This window comes from Alosa pseudoharengus, unplaced genomic scaffold (genome assembly GCF_046254945.1).
Source record: "Alosa pseudoharengus isolate Yale_2024_CS ecotype anadromous, Long Island Sound unplaced genomic scaffold, YU_APseudo_1.1 YU_APseudo_1.1_scf_17, whole genome shotgun sequence".
NCBI classification, from domain to species: Eukaryota; Metazoa; Chordata; class Actinopteri; order Clupeiformes; family Clupeidae; genus Alosa; species Alosa pseudoharengus.
Genome location: NW_027468640.1, coordinates 38530842 through 38553282, shown reverse-complemented (window position 1 = coordinate 38553282; position 22441 = coordinate 38530842). Strand labels below are relative to the sequence as shown.

Here is a 22441-nt window from a genome sequence, read left to right as displayed (position 1 = left end):
ATTTATTTAAGCTTATTTTACTAAAAAAAGAGTAAACTTCCTTGAAGTTAATTTTGATGAGTGACATACTATGTATGAACTCAATGCAGTATGTAATCAATGATATAGTATGGTCATATATTATGATGTTTTTGTACTTCGATTCAAAATTAAATTGTAAATATTATGATTAATAAATATGAGTTTTTTGCAGTTTGTTGTTTTTATTGAAAATGAGCACAGCCTTCTCACAGATTTTCTGCTAAATCAGTGGGCTTAGTCAGAGTGAGTGTTTTAGCAGCTCAGGGTCACATATGTTACATTGGGTAAACAATTTCAAACCCTTTCAAGTTTTCCAAATTTTGTTGTGATTCAGACTCATCTTAAAATGCATTCAATTATGTTCTCAACAATCTACAAACAATACTCCGCAAAAAAAAGCCAACGCTTTTTAATTTCCAGGATTTGTTCTGCCCTAAATTACATAATTTCCAGGGTAACACTAAACTGCTAGTAAGGAGTTACCTGTGAGATGTTGTGTGTGTGTGTGTGTATGTGTGTGTCTTGAATGAGTAATACTTGGAAAATCCACCTGGAAGTCTACCAACCTTTATTTCCACATATAAACAGAAAACCCCTGACACACCTATTCACACCTGCAGAGCATAGAACATAACAGCTCAGCTGGTCATAAGACTACCTTGAAAAACTAAGACTGAATCTCTCTGGTCTGCAAAATGATCATATGCGTGTGCGTACGTACATCTGTGAATCTAACAACTTATAAGAACAGAGCATCATAATTACATTTCTCAAGATGAGGAAACATAGTAGTAGCAAAATTGATATCTGTTATTCACATATATGAAGTATGTGAATCATATATAATTTGAATCACAACAAAATGGATAATTTCAAGCTTAAATTACATAATTATAATATGATAAATATTCATTTCAATATAAGTATATATACATTTTGTAAAGAGAGTGCACACATGCATGCATTATTATAACCAAAGACAACTACATTTTCCAGAATGCATGTCACCTGTTCCCATTGACACCTGAGTGGGGCACAACTAAGTGGCATCCTGAGATTGGCAGAAAGTAGGAAACATGGCAGACCTTTTGTTCTTTCACTTACACATGTACATTTACTCATGTATACATACACACGCATGTATCACACACACATAGATAAGATCACTGGGTCTATAGCTGCAGCAGTGATTTTGTTTTTGTAATTGTGTGCGTGTGGGACTAGGTTCAGTTCATCAGAACAACAGAGACAATGGAGTATACAATATGTGTGTGTGTTTGTTTATGAAAGACAAATGAAAGTGAATTTTGTGATATGGTTGGATTTGTTGTGGAGGGCACGGTGCTTCACACATGAGATACAGTAGTTTAAAAAAACCTTTCCATTCCTCTCTTCTCCAACTTCCCCCCTTTCCTGAGATGGGCAGTTGATGCAGAGGAATCTGTACACAAACACACAGACCACAAGAAACAATTACTTAACATCCATATATGTGCCTATAATTTACTGTAACTGTGCTTCAAGTCTACATTTAGCCCTTACATTTTGTGTGGTTACATGGTGTGGATCTTCTGGCCAATCGATTTCCGTTTCGAAAATGAAAATTACAAAACAAAAAACGAAGGATTATTTGATTTCCGTTTTAAAACACAAAATCGAAAAACGAAAATCAAGTCGTTTTCCGTTTTCCTAATCGGTTTCAAAACATCAAAATACAAATACCGAAATTAGTCTTAAATTTCGACCGTCATTATTCAATGAAGCCTAGTCTTAGGCTAATCTGAGTAGGCTACCCAGAAGCTCGCATCATAGTCTTAGGCTAACTTGGTAAAAATAGGCTACCTGTTAGATGGCGGCCTTGGAAAGTCCATAGGTGCCAACTCTCACGCATTGGCCGTGAGACACACGCATTTGATTAGTTTCACACACTCACACGCCACACCCCCGATTTCTCACGCTGAAGTGTCAACCCGGTCGGTCAGATGCCTGAAAAATGAGTTTAGCCTATCTATAGATCTACCTGTTGAGCCACGGTTATGCTTTCAGAGACGGTGAGAGGGTTCAAGAGCACCCCCTGTCTGTGTCATTTTCAAAATTTTCTCTCATTTGCGATGCTACTTCAGAAGCCGTCCCAGGCGCATTCCCCCCGCATTTCCCCGGCTTCAGGTATGCTTTGAGTATTATTGAGTATTTTTCACGCTGAAGTGTCAACCTGGTAGGTCAAATACCTGGCAGATGAGGTTCAACTAAACTAAACCTATACATATGATATCACACATCAGGTGAACGTGCGGAATCTAAGCTTTCCAATGATATTAGCGCCAAGTTGCTGTGATAAATGGTTCGCGAGAAAATTAACATTGCAGTGAGATGCTACCTAACCATTCTAATGTGGTTCTCCACTGTTTTTTGTAACGTGAGAGCTCATAGACCAGTTGCACATTTTGATTATGTTATCATGTAGGGCGGCTAATTAAACAACGACGAATAGAATGAGTTACTTTTTCATGTGTTGGATGGTGGGGGTACGCGAGCCGAGTCAGGATGTAGAAGATGGTCCGCGGGGAAAAAAGTTTGGGAACCGCTGGCCTAGGGGATGCCAGGCCTACTGCGGTCACGTAGCCTACAATAGGCCTACCTACTGTATGCAATCACTCATTTTACTTTGATGTATTTATTAGGTTGGTCCAACATACAGTACCTCAGAATTATTGGCACCTCTGCTAAAGTTGATGCCAGTAGAAAAATTAGGAAATATCCAACCTATGATGATGCGAGCTTCTAGGGCCTCCTCAGATTAGCCTAAGAATAGGCTTCATTGAATAATGATCGTCGAAATTTAAGACTAATTTCGGTATTTGTATTTTGATGTTTTGAAACCGATTAGGAAAACGGAAAACGACTTGATTCTCGTTTTTCGATTTTGTATTTTAAGACGGAAATCAAATAATCCTTCGTTTTTTGTTTTGTTAATTTTCATTTCCGAAACGGAAATCGATTGGCCAGAAGATCCACTGACCTTACATCAGCCTGTCTGCATTAGGATAACTGTGTTGCAAGCTGCAATTTTTTCATTTTTTTTTTCATTCTTGTCAGTTTGATGATGAGGAATAATGGGAAATGGTTTGTGAAATTAAATAACAGAAAGATCCCTTTCTCTGTTTACACAAGCCAGTCCTTTATTCTCTCCTCTCTTTATCAGCTGCGAACTAAAGTTTATACCATGTCAATGAAATAAAATTTGAGCCTCACAGTAAGGCAAATTGTTCTAGTGTTAAAACCTCTTTCTCCACTTTGTTTTTTCTCTCTCCCCCTGTCTAGGTGACCCTCCTGCACTGATGTCACTCTGCAGTTTGTCCATTAATCAGACTTATGGGCGGAGCGGAGCCTCCTTGACTGATAGGCTGCCCCTCCCACCTAGGCTAGGCTACCTATACTTTACTGGAGCTTCAAGTCTACGTTTATTCCTCATCATTGCATTTTGTATGTTTACATCAGCCTGTCTACATTAGGATTAGGATTGAGGAACAGTTGAGTTGCAGGCTGCATTATTTTTCTTGTCAGGTCGATGATGAGGAATGTTTCAAATGGTTTGTGAAAGTGAATAACAGAAAAAACAATTAATGAAATATAAAAAGTGGAGAAAAGTAAAGCATTAAAGGATGACAGTAGAGAGAAACAAATAAAAGGTCATAAGATAGGGGGGTGGACAGAGAGGAGGGCTGCACCTTTCCTTTTCATTTCTTCTTATTCTGATTCTGTCTGTCAAGGAACTTCTGTCTGCGGTCGGGAGGGAGATCCTCCAGGCTGATGCCATGATTACTCGCCCTGAGAGAGAGGAGGAGTTAGCTGACAGCCACAAACTACAGACCAATACAGTGCACTTAATACACATACATACACAGCCAAGCCTAAAAACAAGCTTAATTACAAACATGCTCAAATGTATCATCTTAGTTTACTACTTTAAGTAGTACGGAAGCGTATTGCTGCCAAACTAAAAAAAAGGCTCAGCATCACTGTATCAACTGCCAGTTGCTCAACTAGGCCCCCTCACAGAGCCAATTAAACTGATTGCACCTGTATCAACTGCTTTCTGCTCAACTAGGCCAACTCTTTCTGTTAGCGTGTTTCCATCCAACTTCATAATGCGCATTTTATCTATTCAAATAAGAAATCCCAGTTGGAAACACTTGAAATGCACATCAAAAATGAGAATGCGCATCTATATTTGATTCTACCTAGAGGGGGGGTGGATTAACTCTCGAAGCGCATAAGATATAATGCAAATAAAGTTGATGGAAACAGTTTATTCGCATCGCATGACGTAACCTTCAGAGAATCTCAGCAATCTCTTGCTCTGCCCCAACATTAGGCAACTTGATGTGCTCTCTTGCTTGTTCCTATAGAATAAAACAAACTGAATACACACATCGGTGCACAGTTGTTTTGCTGATGCCAAAGTTTTTGCCAGCAACTCTGTATGCGGCACACGTCGCAAGTTTATACAACTAGTGCAGTGCCCGTTCAAACCGCAGGTATGCCTGCTTTAACAATAGGATGATAGGGGAAAACATCATTCCAGCTAAGCATTCAATAATGAATACTGAATATTATAATATAGTAGCCTATATGTGTAGGCCTAGTAAGCAGAATTTAGGCATGGCTGCATGTGACATTTCTTCAGATCAGAATGACATAAGCCTAACAACTGTTTTGAGTTAAGGTTATAGTTAAGCGTATTAAATAACTTCCTGATAATAAAGACAAGCCATTTTGTGGAATGATGCAATATCGTTTGACATTTGCAACGATGTGACTCAGAAACTGTCTTTGGTAGCATAAGTGACGTCGCTCTGTCTGCCACTTGTTGTCTAGCTGTGTGGCATATCTTCTGAAACCTTGTTAAATTCGGGAACAATAGCCTATCGCTTGTTTCAATTTGGGACCTAGCAGTCGGAATTGTCGTTTCAAAGTCCAAATTTGGTACAGGGTACCTGGTTGTAATGACGCACTAGGAAATTGGCACCATTTGGCCTCTTTAGGGGGCGCTGCCATACAGGAGGTGAGCTTGTATCTCAGCAATGCTTTGATGTACTAAAGCCAAACTACTGGTACAGGGACTCAGTACTTGATTGTGAGAACATGCACGGAAATTGCTGTACTTTGGCCACTAGGGGCGCTGTAATAAAGTAAACGAGCTTATATTTCAGCCATTCTTTATCCAATTGCCATCAAAGTGCTTGCTCATGCCATGGCAACGCCATGCCTGCTAGTGTACTGCTAGGCGCCCACATTGCTGCTTGCGGCTATATTTATTATTACAGTGCATGAAAATGCACTGTACTGTTATTCCAAGGCTTTTTAGAGTGCATGAAAATGCACTCTACTGTTATCCGATTTATTCTTATTAGAGTGCATGAAAATGCACTCTACTGTTATCCGATTTATTCTTATTACAGTGCATGAAAATGCACTGTACTGTTCTTCCTAGGCTTCTTTTTATTACAGTGCATGAAAATGCACTGTACTGTTAGGCTTCTTCTTCTTCTTCTTCTTCTTCTTCTTCTTCTAACGCAGTTAATGCAGCTTCAACCGTTTAACGTAGAAACTTCATTCAAACTATGTTACGTAGGTCTTACTTATGACATCTGGGCTTTGTATTTTTCATCTTTGTAATTTTTATACTTTTTAAACTATTTATTAAAAACTACTCAAAATTTCCCCATAGACTTAACATTAGGCTGATGACATCACAATGGGCTAATTAACTTGATTTGCACCTGTATCAACTTCCAGCTGCTCAACTAGGCCCCATCAAAAAGCCAGTTAAACCGATTGATTGATTAAACTATTAATTAAAAACTATTACAATAGAGTCCCGAAGTGTGACGTAGCGTTTCCATGACGGCAGAATCACTGGATCTAAACAAACTTTCGAAGTGGCTTAAATAGCATTGAATGTAGACATGTGGCATAATTTCTAGCTAATAAATTGTTTTAAATGTAGGCTATAGCCATTTAAACGTGCTTTACCTGCTAGGCAGCAGCTTAGCCACATAGCACGGATTCCCTGGCAGGTGTAATAGTAAGAAACAAAATTCCAGTGGATATTTCATGTCTTCTCAAAGACTGGCGGCTGTTAAGAGTGACGTTTTTTGCCAAAAAAATATAGCCAAAACACGTCCGTGAATTTAAGGATTTTAACCGCATGCTGTGAAGTTACATGCAGGTCTCTTTTACGGAGGAAACCCATTCTAAAATAAAACTCTGTAGTCACGAATGTGATTGTGTTGGTATGAATATATGTTGTAATATGTGATTCCTACAGTGTAAAAAATATATACTAATGTCTTAGAAACGTTGTAAAATGATTGAAATATAGTAAGAAAGCCACCGCTATGGTGATTTCTAATGGTAGATTGATTTGTTTAGATCCAGTGAAATCGCTGCCTTGACAACTCTGCGTCATGGCTTCGGTACTCTATTTTCCCATAGACTTAACATTGGCCTTTATGACATCACAGCAATTAGAATCTTGTGCCAGGTGGCCAGGCCACCTGCATCAACTGTCAGTTTATCAGGCTTTAAGCATACAGTCTCATTCTCTTAAGACTACACACTTTTTAGATCCACCTTTGAATGTAAACAATCCTCCATTAATGGATTCTCCTCTTTTGAACATCTTGGTACCGTCATCAAGGGCCCTCCTCACATCCTACTACTGACTATTTATAGACCGCCCAAGCAGTCAGTCCGCATCTTCTTGGATGAACTCAGTGATCTCCTATCAGTCATCTGCACTGAATATGATTGTCTCATCGTAACTGGTGACTTTAATCTCCACTTTGACGTTCTGAGCAACAATTAAACCAAAGACTTTATTACTTTACTTGACACCTTTGCTCTAACCCAGCATGTCACACAGCCGACACATACCCATGGCCATACTCTTGACCTAGTAATTACAAAAGGTCTCACTGTTTCAACAAGTGTTCAAGATCTGGCTATTTCTGATCATTTCTGTGTATTCTTTTCTGTTTCTAGCCCTCTACCAATTCAAAATGGGCGCATGGTGACCAAGAGGCGCATGATTAACGCCAGTACCATCACCCAATTTGAGCAGGCTCTCATATCTTCCCCTGCACTACTCCCACCCATCACCAAACAGTCATCCTGTACTGCAGATGATCTACTTGACCATTTCAATGCTAAAGTGGCTTGTATTATTGACGACATTGCTCCCCTAAAGACTAAGGTGCCCACCAACAAAAGCAGGTCTCCCTGGCTACTCAACCCCTCTGTTAAAGTCCTTAAACAGGACTGTAGAAAGAAGGAGAGAAAATGGCGTAAACACAAACATCTATCTGACTACACTAACTATAAAGAAAAACTCTTTGCATACAATAGTGAGATCCGCAAGTCAAGACAATCCTTTTTTTCCAACATCATCAGTAAAAATATCAGCAATTCCCGGGTACTATTCTCTACAGTTGAGAAACTGACAACTCCTCCCTCACAACTTCCATCTCACTTTCTCTCGATTAATGCATGTAACGAGTTTGCCTCTTTCTTTAAAGCCAAAATTGACCAAATCAGATCTAACATCTTACCCTATGCACTCACAACCCACGAACTAGACTCACAACCTACACCGAAGGGTCCTAAGAGCACAATGTCCCAATTTCTTCCAGTAGACTTAGAAACTCTAAGTAAGACTGTAAATAAACTTAACTCCAGCACCTGCTGTCTTGATACCCTTCCCACTAACTTTTTTAAATCTGTCCTCCCCTTTCTTGAATCAGATCTGCTCACAATTATAAATTCATCCTTGCAGTCTGGAGTATTCCCTAAGTCCCTAAAAACTGCACTAGTAAAGCCCATATTAAAAAAGAGAACCCTTGACTCCTCCACTCATAACAACTATAGGCCAATTTCAAACTTGCCCTTTATTGGCAAAATAATTGTGAAAATAGTCTATGCCCAGCTTAATGACTTTTTAACATCTCATCATTGTCTCGACTGTTTTCAGTCAGGCTTTCGGGCTCATCACAGCACTGAGACAGCATTGATTAAAGTTTTAAATGATATATGCCTCAACCTGGATGTAGGCAAGGCATCAGTCCTAGTCCTTCTGGACCTCAGTGCTGCATTTGATACGGTAGATCACACCATACTTTTAAATAGATTAGAGCACTGGGTTGGGTTCTCAGGCGCTGTACTTAGCTGGCTCTGCTCCTACCTTAAAGACAGAAACTTTTTTGTCTCTATAGGCAACTGGACTTCTTCTATCACTCCCCTGTGCTGCGGTGTCCCCCAGGGATCCATCCTGGGCCCTCTACTATTCAACCTTTATATGCTCCCCCTCGGAAAGGTCATACAAAAACACCAGATCTCCTACCACAGCTACGCAGATGACACCCAGCTCTATCTCGCTCTCTCACCTAATGACATTAGCCCGCTTAAAACATTGCTTAGCTGCGTTAGTGATCTCAACAACTGGATGTGTCAGAATTTTCTCCATTTGAATAAGGACAAAACTGAAGTGATTGCCTTTGGGAATAAAGATACTAGGCATAACATCTCCTCATTTCTCAACAGCAAAGGTTTTGAAGTTAAAACAACGGTAAAAAACCTAGGCGTCCAAATCGACAGCGACCTCTCTTTCAGCAGTCACATTAAAACAGTTACTAAATCAGCCTTTTACCACTTAAAAAACATATCCAAGCTTAGGGACCTAATGACCCAAACAGATCTTGAGAAACTTATTCACGCCTTTATATCGAGCAGATTGGACTACTGTAACAGTCTCTTCAAAGGCCTTCCCAAGAAAAAAATCAAACAACTCCAATTAATCCAGAACGCAGCAGCAAGGATTCTGATGAGAGCCAAAAGAACAGATCACATCACAGCGCTACTCAAACGCTTACACTGGCTCCCTGTGAGTCACAGAATCGCTTTTAAAACACTGCTACTTGTTTTTAAAACTCTGAATGGCAGCTGCCCCATTTATCTAAAAGACTTACTCTACCACTACACACCCCCTAGGTCACTCAGGTTGCAACAGAGACTACTCCTGGTTCCACCAACTACTAGAACTAAATGTGGTGAAGCCGCCTTTAGCTCATATGCAGTCAAACTCTGGAACCAGCTTCCTGAACACATAAAGGCCGCACCCTCAACAGATTGTTTTAAAACCAAGTTAAAGACCTACTTTTTCTCCCTTGCTTTCCCTTAACTTTATTTTATCTAATCCTTCCCCTATTTTCCCATAATTTTATATATAATACATTTTTCATTTACCTATTTTCATATGTTTATTTTAATTGTTTATGATTTCTCTGGGTATGATATGTATTAACTTTTATAACTTAGATTTTTATCCAAATTACCTCGATGTATATATGGCATCTCTTTTTATGTAAAGCACTTTGAACTGCCCTGGTATGAAATGTGCTATATAAATAAATGTTGCATTGCCTTACACATCCTGTTCAACTGTTCAGTCATTCAGACTATATTAAACGTCATCCACCTAGCAAATAATTTAACCATTTAAACTATCCACCTATTTAACTATTCAGTCATTCCAACTATATTAAACCTCATCTACCTCGCAAATAATTTAACCATTTAAACTATCCATCTATCCACTGTATTTCCTTCAGGAAATGCTTTTCTAGTTACAGTGCATGAAAATGCACTGTACTGTTCTTCCTAGGCTTCTTATTATTATTATTACAGTGCATGAAAATGCACTGTACTGTTCTTCCAAGGCATTTTATTACAGTGCATGAAAATGCACTGTACTGTTCTTCCAAGGCATTTTATTATTACAGTGCATGAAAATGCACTGTACTGTCTTCCTAGGCTTCTTCTTCTTCTTCTAACGCATTTAATGCAGCTTCAACCGTTTAACGTAGAAACTTCATTCAAACTATGTTACGTAGGTCTTACTTAGGACAAGAGTGCTATGTATTTTTCAGCTTTGTAACTTTTATACTTTTTAAACTATGAATTAAAAACTGTTCAAAATTTCCCCATAGACTTAACATGGGCTGATGACATCACAATACAGCCGTTAAGCAATTAGAATCCTATGCCAGGTGGTCAGGCCACCTGGATCAACTGCCAGTCTCAGGCTTTAAGCATACAAACTGGCTCTATTAAGACTACACATCCTGTTCAACTGCTTCCTCTCCCAAAAACTGTTTCAAAATAAAAGTCCTCACTACAATATTTCACTGTTAAACAATTTAACACTTTAAACTACTGAACTTTTTAACTGTTCAGCCATTGTAACTGTTACTTGTCATCAACTATGACTCCTACCCACTGTAGCTAGTTAGCATGGTTAGCATAGTTAACATTTTTAACATTGTTAGCATTGTTAGCATTTTTAGCAAATCTACTAAAAATGATTAGCTAAGTTAGCTAAGTAACATGGTTAGCATAGTTAGCATGTTAACATTGTTAACATGCTAGTTAGCATAGTTATCATTTTTGACAAAACTATTAGAAAACATTAGCTAAGTTAGCTAAGTCACATGGTTAGCATGTTAGCATTCTTAATATTTTATCATAACTGCTATAAATTATTAGCTAAGTTAGCTAAGTCACATAGTTAGCATTGTTAACATAGTTAACAGCATTAGCATTATTACCTTTTTTTTAAAAACTGCTAGAAAACATTAGCTAAATTAACTAAGTTAAGTAACTTGGTTAACATTATTATCTTTGTTAACATAGTTAACATAACTGCTAGCAAACATTAGAGCCATTCCAACTGTCAGTTATCGTCAACTATCTACCTAAATAATTTAACCATTTAAACTATCCACCTATTTAACTGTTCAGTCATTCCAACTATATTAAACATCTACCTAGCAACCAATATAGTTTGTTTTTACTCTGTATGATATTTTACATCATATTTTTGCATTTTCATGCACTGTATTTCCTTCAGGAAATGCTTTTCTAGTTATTATTATTAGAACTCGATTACATTTAACGGAGCAAAGCCCATTGGCAGTGTCTGTCGCGTCTGTCTGTCGTTTCTATTCTTTAGCGTCAAATGCATAGATGCAAATGTCTTCGCCAGTGGGTGTTGGCCTAAAGTGTAGTGCAGGTTTCTGCTCACGAGAAACAAAGCAGAGATAAAGAATATCATCTGACATCACATCAAATCTCTATTTTCCATTCACACAAACACTTTCAGTGTGCCATACCCTCCAGTGAGGTCTGGTGGTACAGGTAGTTCTTTGGTGTAGCCCTCTCTCCCAACCAGCCAGTAGGTGCTCTCATGACCCTTCCCCTAGAGTGACACATCAATACACTTCCGTGTTTACATTTTAGTTTACTCATTTAAGTGTAAGTGTAAGTGTGAGTGTGTGTGTGTGCGTGTGTGAGAGAGAAAAAGACAGACAGAGAGAGAGCGAGAGAGAGAGAGAGAGATATTGTGCAAGCATAACCATATGACACATGATACAATGTGATATACTCAAGTGTGTGTGTGTGTGTGTGTGTGTGTCTGTGTATGTGTGTTTTGTGCATACATACCTTTAGTTCTGTACTCCCTCTGACAACAATCTTATAGCCGAGCTTCAAGGTTGTTAAAATATCCACTATGCTCTGATTCACATGGATCCTATAGGCTATAAAAACACAAACACACCACTCATTACATACACACATACTGTACACACACACACACGCACACACACACTACTTGTTTAAGAGAAGACTGAGGAAATGCACTGCTGCAGGTGGTGTAGACACTCACGCAGTCCAGTGGACTCCATTCGGGAGGCGGTGTTCACTGTGTCTCCAAAGAGACAGTAGCGTGGCATCGTCAATCCCACCACACCTGCTACCACAGGCCCTGAAAAAGAGGGAAAACGCTTGCTTAGGTTTATCTAGATCTAAGCCTTTATTTCACTTATTTTTCACCTTAACCTAAGAAGTTTTCAACAGATACCGAATAACAGTGCTGCATGCACCTCATTTTTCACACTCCATTGTGCCTTAAGGAAGTGGTAGGCCTATGTTCCCCCAATGAAGGGATGCTGGTCAATTATTTGGACTTTGTGTGGTACCTCTAAGCAGTGTTGGGGAGTAACGGAATACATGTACCGGCGTTACGTATTCAGAATACAAATTATGAGTAACTGTATTCCGATACAGTTACAAGTTAAATAGTTGGTATTTAGAATACAGTTACATTGTTGAAACCAATGGATTACATGACGATACTTCTCTGTTTCATAAGTTTATTCACTCTCTAAATAAATAAAGGCAACTCAGAAGCTCCTAAAAGCAATCTATGATTTCCATGTTTAAATCCAAGCCCCGCCGTCTTGCACTAGCCTCAAAACGCAGCCAGCGCGCATTATGGACGCGTCATCGGAGACCCTGAAATGACTGTTTGCACAGCAAATTAGGAGTAAAGTAAGTGGAGGTAACTCCTGTTCCTCACTGATCGCGGTTCCTGATGTCTGTTCAAAGGATATTTTCCCAAGTATTAATAGCTCAGGCTACTTCGGCCAATCGGTTACACAGTTTGCTAATCAATAAACAGAGCCTATAGTTCACGTGTTGATTTAGACCTAGGCCTACAATTAAACCAATCTCTAAAATAGGCACTGCATTCTAAGTTTTTTATTCTAACTTAAAATAGCTTTATGGATTATTTTTTTTTCTAATTAGATCTAGCCTACGTTTTAAAATGAATTATATGGTGGAGCCTCTGAAGAATTATTCTTGCGAGTAGGCTAGCATATTTTAACGTGCGGTTTTTGATTGTCATTACGCAATCACGTTCATTTTGAGAGCACTGATATACAGTAGCCTAGATAGTGTTTACATTTACAGGTCATTTGCGTTCCACCTGTCATATGCGCCCCTCACTTGTACTGGGTTGATGCCACCGAAAAATCTCACAGGCACTAATATATTTTCTGGCTACGCCCTTAAAGTAGCCTATTTATTTAGTTTGTTTTAATTAGCCTAGTCGCCTGCTGTACAGTAGTTTTAGTGGTCACCTTGCTATTTTAAAGTTGTATCAGGTAGCTTAGTTGACTTTACATTCTCCTATGTGGGCCTAACACTTCAGCCATTTGGAACAGAAGAACACACCAGAATAGGCCTGTTTAGTAGGCCTAAGCAGGATTTGATGGCCGCATTCCTACACTTATAAAATCCAATTCAATGCGGAAGTAATCTAAGTATTCAGAATACGTTACTCAGATTGAGTAACGTAACGGAATACGTTACAGATTACATTTTTGGGCATGTATTCTGTATTCTGTAACGGAATACGTTTTGAAAGTAACCCTCCCAACACTGCCTCTAAGCCACTTTTGGACTTTGTTTAGGATTTTGTCCAGACTTGGGTTAACAGGCTGTAAAAATAGTATGCACACCGTTGTTTGCTCTAAAATAAACAATTTAACACAAACTTCTAACACAGCCTTCTTCAGGTGGGCAGAAACAGGCTGGGGTCCAACACCATACCGTACCATACCAAAAACCCTATGACTGAACCATACCGTACCATACCAAAAACCATACCATACCAAAAACCCTATGACTGAACCATACCGTACCATACCAAAAACCCTATGACTGAATGATGAGACATTTTTCACATAGATCTCTGTTTCTCAAGGTCACCGAGTACTGTCAGTACGAAAAAAATGAAATAATCAGTTCTACCTAGCTCGAGTTGCTCATGTGTGAGAACATGGACACAAACTAATTCATCATGTGAAGTGACGGGGCATGTGGTCGGACATGGTCTTGGAGGTACCTGAGTGCAGTCCGATACGGATCTTGACCTTGACATCGGGCATATGCTTCATACGGAACGTGCCGATGGCATGAAGGATGTCCAGAGCCATGTTGGATATCTCCGCTGCATGCCGGTTCCCATTTCGATTTGGAACACCAGAAGCCACCATGTATGCATCACCAATTGTCTCCACCTACAAAAACAGCAAACACGCGCACACACGTGCACAAACACACACACACATAAAGTTATTACATTTCATTCCTTCACATTATAAACAATAGACAAAATTGCTTTGCATATACTATCTATACACACAGATTTACATCATGGTGTGACAACCAGAAATAAGAATATGTATGAATATATCTACAGTACACACACACATACACACATAGTACATACACACATATCACTCAACAAAAACTCAAACAAACACAAACACACATACACACATTCTGGTATCACTCCCCACACACCTTGTAGACATCGTGTTCGCCGATGATGGCATCAAAGATTGTGTAGAGATCACCGAGCAGGTCCACCACCTCGATGGGCTCGCTGAGGGCCGAGATGGTAGTGAAACCCACAATGTCGCTGAAGTAGAGAGAGGTGTCGTTAAATCCCTCTGGCTCCACCGGCTTCCCCAGCTTCAGGGACTGGGCCACACTCCTGTGAAAGGGAAAGAAAGAAAGAGAGAGAGGTTTTATTACCCATTTATTGAATCAATCATCAAACCATGGCATCACAGCTCCGTTTGACCACATGATAACAGCACAAGCATCCTGTTAGACCCACATGGATTACATCCCCAGGAGGCCTACTGGGACCACCCTCCCCAACATCACAGATAACCCCCCACCTCAAAAAAAAGAGAGAGAATGATGGGGTGATAAGAAAGGCTTAGACCTCCTGAAACTTTATGTCATCAGGAGGCGTTGGCACCGCAAGCCGTAATCCTGTACGCACTGTGCGTACATTTTTTTCACCGCTTTATCATTCAATCATTCAGTATTAGGCCTACAACAATAAAAATAGTGTGTGTAATGTCTAATGTGAAACATGCTTCGTGCACAAACGATAGCCTATGTGTGGGGCAAAAAGAGCGGACTTCTCAGCAACAGGATACATTAGATGATGATGATTGGTGTAAACTTTGTCACGACATGATAAGCAATTTTGGCGCTTAAAAATGCAACGTTCCATTCAGACATATAAATCATTCAAGCCTATAGTGCTCATCATGAAAAGAAAACATCAGCTAAATATTTTTCAGCTGTTTAACAGTAGAAGGCACACTGTTCTTAGCGGTGATGCTGTCAACAGTGAGATTAGGCATTGCATCCTCTACAGTGACTCTGTTTGGAATATTTCGCCGTTTGGGTTTCAAGATTGATAAGATTCAGTTAATGTGCAGAGTATGGATCATCTAAAAGTTTGGGACAACCAAAACAGCAGTGCAAGGTATTTAGCATGTTGCAAGCAAATCCTTATTAGGCCTTTTCACACAGAGATTACGTTAAATTTGCGGGAAGAGGAGACGTCTTTTTGCCGCAACGTGTCTGAAAACGAGGTGAAAATTTGCCGGCCTGCTGATCTGTTCACATGATGCGGCATTTTGGGGAGCCAGGAGGCAGGATCAGCTAGCAAATTAAAATGTGACATGCAACAGGGGGCGTGTAGATTGATAGTGCTTATTATCAAAGTCCTTTTAGGCAAGTCCCTCCACTCGGCGGCCATATGACAACGCTTTTTGAGCACTTGTCGGGCATCCATTTCGGCAGAAATGCGCGTGCGCAAGGCTTCACGACACCAATCTTGCTCCAGCGGCGAGATCACAACACGATTGGCACAATGTCTTCACAACACACCACATGATTGGCTCAATGTATTCACATGTCGACGTTTTGCCGAGGAAGGTGGGATATGTTTAGACAACGGCCATAAGTCTGATTAATTAATCAATTTGTCTACACAGTGTGATGTCATCTTTATCACAGTGCAAAGTCTCTGTCTCACCTGCTGGTTGGCTTTTTCGCAGCCAACCCTGCAGTGATTGCTGCCTCCCTGAATTGTCTCTCCCTCTCCTGAATCTGACTCTTTTCAGTGGGAATCTTGGCTTCAAACAATACCCAAAATACTAGTGATAGGATTTACGGATTTATTTTGAATAAAATAATGAATGTGATGCATTACTTCCATCATTCATTCTTCTTGCTAAAACGAAATGTGAGAAACTAACTATCAGCAGACATGTAGCTTAGTTTGCCTAATGCCTACCAAAAAAATAGTAGCCTATAGGCTATGTGATAATGGGCTGCTTCTCTGCAAGCTATCTGTCTGATTATTTAGGCTAAACGTGGCAAACTCCGCCTGGATTTATGAAGATTTTAATTCATTTCATAAAACTTGATGACGATGATCGTTCGTTTGTTATACATCACAAACTCACCTTTTCCGACAAAGGTTGAGTCGTCTCATATGACAACTGCGACAATCTCCTTCTAGGGCCGCTTATGCAGGCTTTGCTCAGGTGCCGGTGTTACATGGCAACTGGCTCCTATGTTAACTGGCTGCATTGATGACGTTTCATGATTGATGACGAGTCTTTGACAGATGTGGCCGCTTGCAGATTTGTCACTTTCTGATATAGAGACGCACACAAATATGCATGACATGTTTAAAAGTCAAAATTGTATGTAGTACTACATGCACTGGACCATGAATATGCCACCCAAAAAACAAACACCTAAATAGCATAAATAAACTCCACGTGGGGATCGATCCACGAATAAATTGACCTGTTTGCTTGGTAATCAGACGTCTATCCACTTGCGCCACGAACCAGCTGACGGCACTCACAGAAATTGACTTGTATGATTAAAAGAAGTCAGTTAACGTTATTAAGTGTGCTTGCAAAGCAGCACACTTATTGTTCTTCTTAAGTTTTATTAGGGGTCCGAGCAGCGTAGCTGCAGGACCCCTATTGTTTCTGTACCGTTCATTTTTGGCCAAAATCCTGTAAAAGTCATACTTCAGCCTAAACCGTAACTCCAAAACTCTTCAAATTTTCAGGTATGGTTACCAGTAGCCCCCTCTACCCATAACCCAAAATTTGGGGTACTGCACCCAAAGGTGGCGCTATTGGAAAAAAAAGTTAATTATGCTAATTTCTCCTTACCAGATTGACCTAGACTCAAAATTCTTTCATAATATTAATCTCTAAACTTAGATGCATCTTTTTGGCCCCGGTCTTATGGTCTAAAAATGTTTACTTTTGACACAATTTCATGGAAAAGCCAAACATTATAAAAAGTTTCAAAGTCTTCAAAAATAATCAAATCTATACCAAAATTTGCACGGAAGATGTTTAGACCAAGCCTCACAAAAGTTATTGCTCAGAATTTTGATATTTTGTTCCATTTCAGAGATATAGGCCAATAAAGTTAGACCACTTAGGCCTTTTTTCCTAGATCACCTATATTCCTATAAACCGTAAGTCCTAGAAACTTGACATTTTCAAGTATTGTTACCAGTACCCCCCACTACCCATAACCCAAAATTTGGGGTACTGCACCCAAAGGTGGCGCTCTTGTCAAAAACGCTTATTTCTCCTTACCAGATTGACCAAGACTCAAAATTCTTTCATCATATTAGTCTTCTACATTCAGATGCATCTTTTTCACCCTGGTCTTATGCTCTAAAAATGTTTACTTTTGCCACAATTTCAGAGAAAAGCCAAACATCATAAAAAGTTTCACAGGCTTCAAAAATTATCAAATCTTCACCAAAATTCTCACAGACAATGGACAAAGCCTCACAAGTTATCAAAATCATTTGGATATGTTGTTCCATTTCAGAGATATAGGCCAATAAAGTTCGACCACTCAGCCCATTTATCCTATATCACCTATATATTCCTATATGAGTATTTTTTTTTCTTGGATAACAACCATCATTAGGTGTATACCATTAACAGTGCACATTTTCAGATCTGTACTCTTTTTTTATAAAGCCCTTAATTCTTTTGTCAAATGTATGCTAGGAATTTTCTTGATGTTGTGTGTTTAAAACTCTACTACTTGTCTTTTGATGTGAGAGAGTCTGAGACTGTAGTCTTTCAAAAAACTTTTCCAAATCTTTGCAAATCTTTCCAAAGTCTGTCAGTGTAAGGAGGGCTTGAGGTGAAAGTGCTGTGGAGAAATAGACCTCTGAAGTTCGCCTACAAAAAAAGCTGCCATCTTTGACATCCGGTATCTGGCGATTTTTCCTATGGGAAAATAACATGGGGATTTTGAATTATCGCACCTGCTAAATTCTCGCGGGGATGAAAAAGTCTGAAATGCAGACGTTTTCCTGAACACACTTTTGTCCTCTGCCTTCGAGTGGATATTGTGATCTCCAGTACGTGAAGGCGGCACACTTAGATTTTTGCTACCCCAGAGCTAACTTTCAATGCAACTTGCCATAGGTAGTTAACTTCAGAGGTCTATTGCAGGATTGTTTGGCTCTTTTTTTTGGTTTGTGCCAATCATTCACTCTCAGTTCACTCTTTTGTTCATCTCAACCCAGCACTCCGGTGTGTCCTGCTCTGTGTGCGTCTTTGAGTTAAAGTAAGTCATCACTTTAATGACCCTCACTATGACTTTTGTGATGTTTATCAGTTTGTAGAGTAGCTCTGCCATCATGTGTAAAGTTAAGGTCTTTGTTTGTTGGTTTGGTGTGTTGGAGTCCCATGTGAGAGATGATTAAGTGATGTTGGTTGACTTGGGATGTCAAGTATTGTTTAGTTGTACCTTATATAGCCATATGATTTCAGTTTATTGTTCAAATGTCAATTGGTTTGTTTGTGAGTTGGGATCTGTACTGATTTACCCCATTTCACTGATTACTCCATTTTCTGTTTGTTTCCTCTTTGATGCAGCACACATAGAAGTAAAGAACAAAAGAACAGATGAATTGAAACTCAAATAAAGTTAACTTGTGTTGCACCGAAACCTGCCATCTCCGTGTCATCACTCCATACCATTGAGCCTTCTGACCGAGGCTCTGCCTGCTCGCAACACACTCACTCTACCTCGACCCACATCGCCCCCTACAGTTCCTTCAGTTGGGTTGTGGAGGTTAGCATACTAGAATAGAATACTGTTAAGAATACTGTTGGGTTGTGGAGGTTAGCACACTATAACGTTACAGCTACTAGTCAGGACTTGTCGTGCAAGGCAAGTATAACTGTATAATTATAGGCTGTTCATCTTATTGACTCCAACACAGAACCCACCCCACCCCCCTTCACCTACCACCACAAATAAAATTCCATTCTGTGGGAAACACTGCCTTCCATTATCAGACCCTTCATCTTACCCATGACAAATGCATAGTCCTGTAGAATAGAGTATTGTTAGAATACTATTGAGTTGTGGAGATTAGCGCACTAGAATACTACTGTTAGAATACTGTTGGGTTGTGGAGGTTAGCACACTAGAATAGGGTATTGTTAGAATACTATTAGGTTGTGGAGGTTAGCACACTATAATGTTACAGCACAGGGTAATCCTAATTATTTTATGCATCAAATTTATTCCAATCCAACTCAAAAGTTTTGAATAACACAAAGTGAAGGTTTTATCCAGATCAAAACCAAGAATAGATTTTGTGATCTTATTCAATTTCAGGTTCCTTGTTTCCCTTTGAACAACCCATTTTCAAGATTTGATCCAATCCGGTAACTGAAATCCGATAACCGAAATCCAATCACGTTTTTTTGAACAATTGTGCCCAAACAATCAAAGCATATGTAAAACTAAAAAGCTATGCTACCTCATGTTCCTTTTGCTCGGACCCCGTAAATCACCGCTTGCGGTTATATTTATTATTATTCCCGTCTCCCTAATTTTTTGTCAGCTCTAGCGCCTAGGCCCTTTGAGACAGAGACACCGTTCTGTAATCACTGTACACATTTCATACTGGAAGACTGTCATTTCGTTTATTTTATGTTGCTTAGCAACGGGGACAGACTTCAGAGCAAAGATTCTAGAACAGAGCTTCAGAGAGGCACGTTTTTAGTTCGTGGCCAAGTACCTAAAATATCGGTTTCCATGTGTATAATGTGTGTTTTATACAGTTAACGTTACAGACATAATGAGTCATGTTGTAGTGGTCCACATTAATGTGCCCCTTCTGTTATTAGAATGCTAAGCGGATATTTTAACATCATTCATTTCTTGTGTGGCTAGAAGCTAGCTAGCTAGGTCATAGGGAGGAGATGTTGCTGTAACGTTATGAGATTTATGTTGCTTAGCGTAATGCCATGGTCATTTGATATGAGATGCTTGTACTCATAACTTCGTCACTTTAAACTTTAGGACTCCAGTTTTTTTTTTCTAAAAGTAATTCAGGAAGCATTTTAGCCCTAAAAGTAGCGCCTGAGTCGGTGACAGCTTAAGTGAGGACTCCTAATAAGACCGATTAAGAATAAGACAAACAATGTTTTGTGTTGGCATTTCACGTTGCGATGTTTTGAAATGCGTCTAACAATCACGAGGGAACAATTCTGCATTGTAGGCATAACTAAGGGATGCAGTAACACCACCAACAACAACCAAAACTAGCCTACTCATTGTTTACATGTACATTAAATGTAACGTTTCATTGTGAATCAAATTAAAAGATTCTCCTCTTTGCAAACGTTGGCATAGGCATATGGTGACAGATTAATTTAATAATGTTGCTGCGTGAATCACGGTAAGCACGAATGAAGTGGCCACTTCTTAATGGGACTCACTGTATGGAAGTAGGCTAAGTAAAATAGAGATGTTTAAAATAAGATAAAGTTAGGATATGCCCGCTTGACAACGGAAGAGATAACTGGCCTTTGGCCATAGCAACCATCCATTTAGAACGACTGGCCTTCATAGCAACCAAGGATCTTAGCTGTGATTCATGTAGCTACAGTATGCATGCAATGTGATGCAAAGTATAGAAAGGTGATGAAATATACAGACAGGTCAAGAAATATAGTGCAATGTAGACAGTAGTATACAGTTGATTTACAGAACGTGATTTAGAGTAATATGAATTAAATATAAATATGTGCAGTGTAGCAGTTATCTCATACAATAAGTAGAATAATGTATGTATATGTAGCAGTAACATTATAATAGTAGAAATAATAATATAGATATATACAGTGTATTAACAGAATATAATAAAACAGAATAATTATGGATATTCAATATGACAAATATATAACAGATATGTACATAACATACAGCTATGTGCAGTGTGGAAACAGTGTCATTGTAGTGCAGAAACAACATTATAAGAGTAGTAAGAATAAGTCTATGTGCAGGATGAATAGTTCAGTAGAATAACTATGTATAAATGTAATTACAGTAGGCCTATGTACATTTGTAAATAAATAGAAAACTATGGGTGATTAATTTTATTTAATCGTAAAAGTAAATTGCATTCAATTAAATTGCAATTAAAAATCTTTCCAGTAGGCTTTAATGTCACGCAAAAAGTACAACCAAAGCTGAGCTTGATCAACTACAACGTCTAAAGAACCAGAACTTGAGTGTAGTTTTTTGCTGGGTCCCAGGCCATGTTGGTCTGAGGGGAAATGAGAAAGCGGACAGTGCTGCTAAGCAAGCCCTCAATGAAGAAGTCACAGAATGTCAAATCCGTGCCCCAGACCTTAAACCTATACTGAACTCTTACATCACAGATAAGTGGCAATCTGAATGGGATTAATGTACCAACATCAAGCAAGGAATGTGAATTTTGGCACGTTTTCATGATCCACTGGGTCGTTATGGGCCACACAAAATACGGTGTTGCTAAAATTACTCCTATTGTGGCTATTAGAGACATGCGTTCATGAGTATTCAGCTACATTAAATTAGTTAAGTAAAATACATTCACACACAAAAAAAAACATCACTAATGTTGTGGACATTACTTTATTCTGAGATACATCAATAGGCTCTCAAAACAATCCTAAACAGACATAAGGTCTTTATAGAGCAAATCCATATAGATTATTTGTCAAATAAACCAGTAAAACAGAATTAGGGGATGGAATATATAACATTCACACTCATAGCTCATATTTTTTAAATAAATCAGTGAAAAAGTATCCTGACAAACAAGCAGCATTTGAATTCCTTAGTCATATTTCATCATTTCAATTCTTCTAGGTTACCTGATAGCCCAGTTTGAGAGGTGCAAGACACGTGACATTATTTATTTTTGCAGCCAATCACTGCTGTTGTTTTATTTTATTGATTTGATCTTAGTCATAGAAGCTAAATTCAAAGGCAGGCCACAGGTAAAATCCAACGAGCCGCATTCACCCTGCAAGTCAATAGTTGAATAGCCCTCTCCTAGAGCTTTTGCGGTATTGCCACTGCTCCAACACTGAAAGGCACTGTTAGAATGCTTGGATCAAGCCAGGTTCAGAATAGCGTATGCCACTGTCTGCTCATGTTGGTGACCGAAACCAAGGCAAGCACACTTTTGCAGTTCCCGCCGGAAATGCAGTCTAGTTATAATTGTAACAAGTTAACATAGCTGTTCATGTTATCTGGCTACCATGTTATCATGCTACCGTTGCCCAAGCCATTTAGT

The 22441-nt window shown here is 39.1% G+C and overlaps 1 protein-coding gene across 1 annotated transcript in view; it reads right to left on the bottom strand.

The window, feature by feature from the left end:
• Positions 1-3758: 3758 nt before the first annotated feature.
• Positions 3759-22441, bottom strand: part of LOC143127127 (retinal guanylyl cyclase 2-like) — a 60489-nt gene continuing 41806 nt past the window's right edge. Inside the window, exons 13-18 of the mRNA XM_076288432.1 lie at positions 14290-14482; positions 13829-14003; positions 11804-11902; positions 11581-11675; positions 11250-11335; positions 3759-3849 (exon numbers count right to left, since the gene is read on the bottom strand). Of these exons, the coding sequence (XP_076144547.1) occupies positions 3759-3849; positions 11250-11335; positions 11581-11675; positions 11804-11902; positions 13829-14003; positions 14290-14482 (739 nt within the window). The remainder of the gene's footprint in view (positions 3850-11249; positions 11336-11580; positions 11676-11803; positions 11903-13828; positions 14004-14289; positions 14483-22441) is intronic.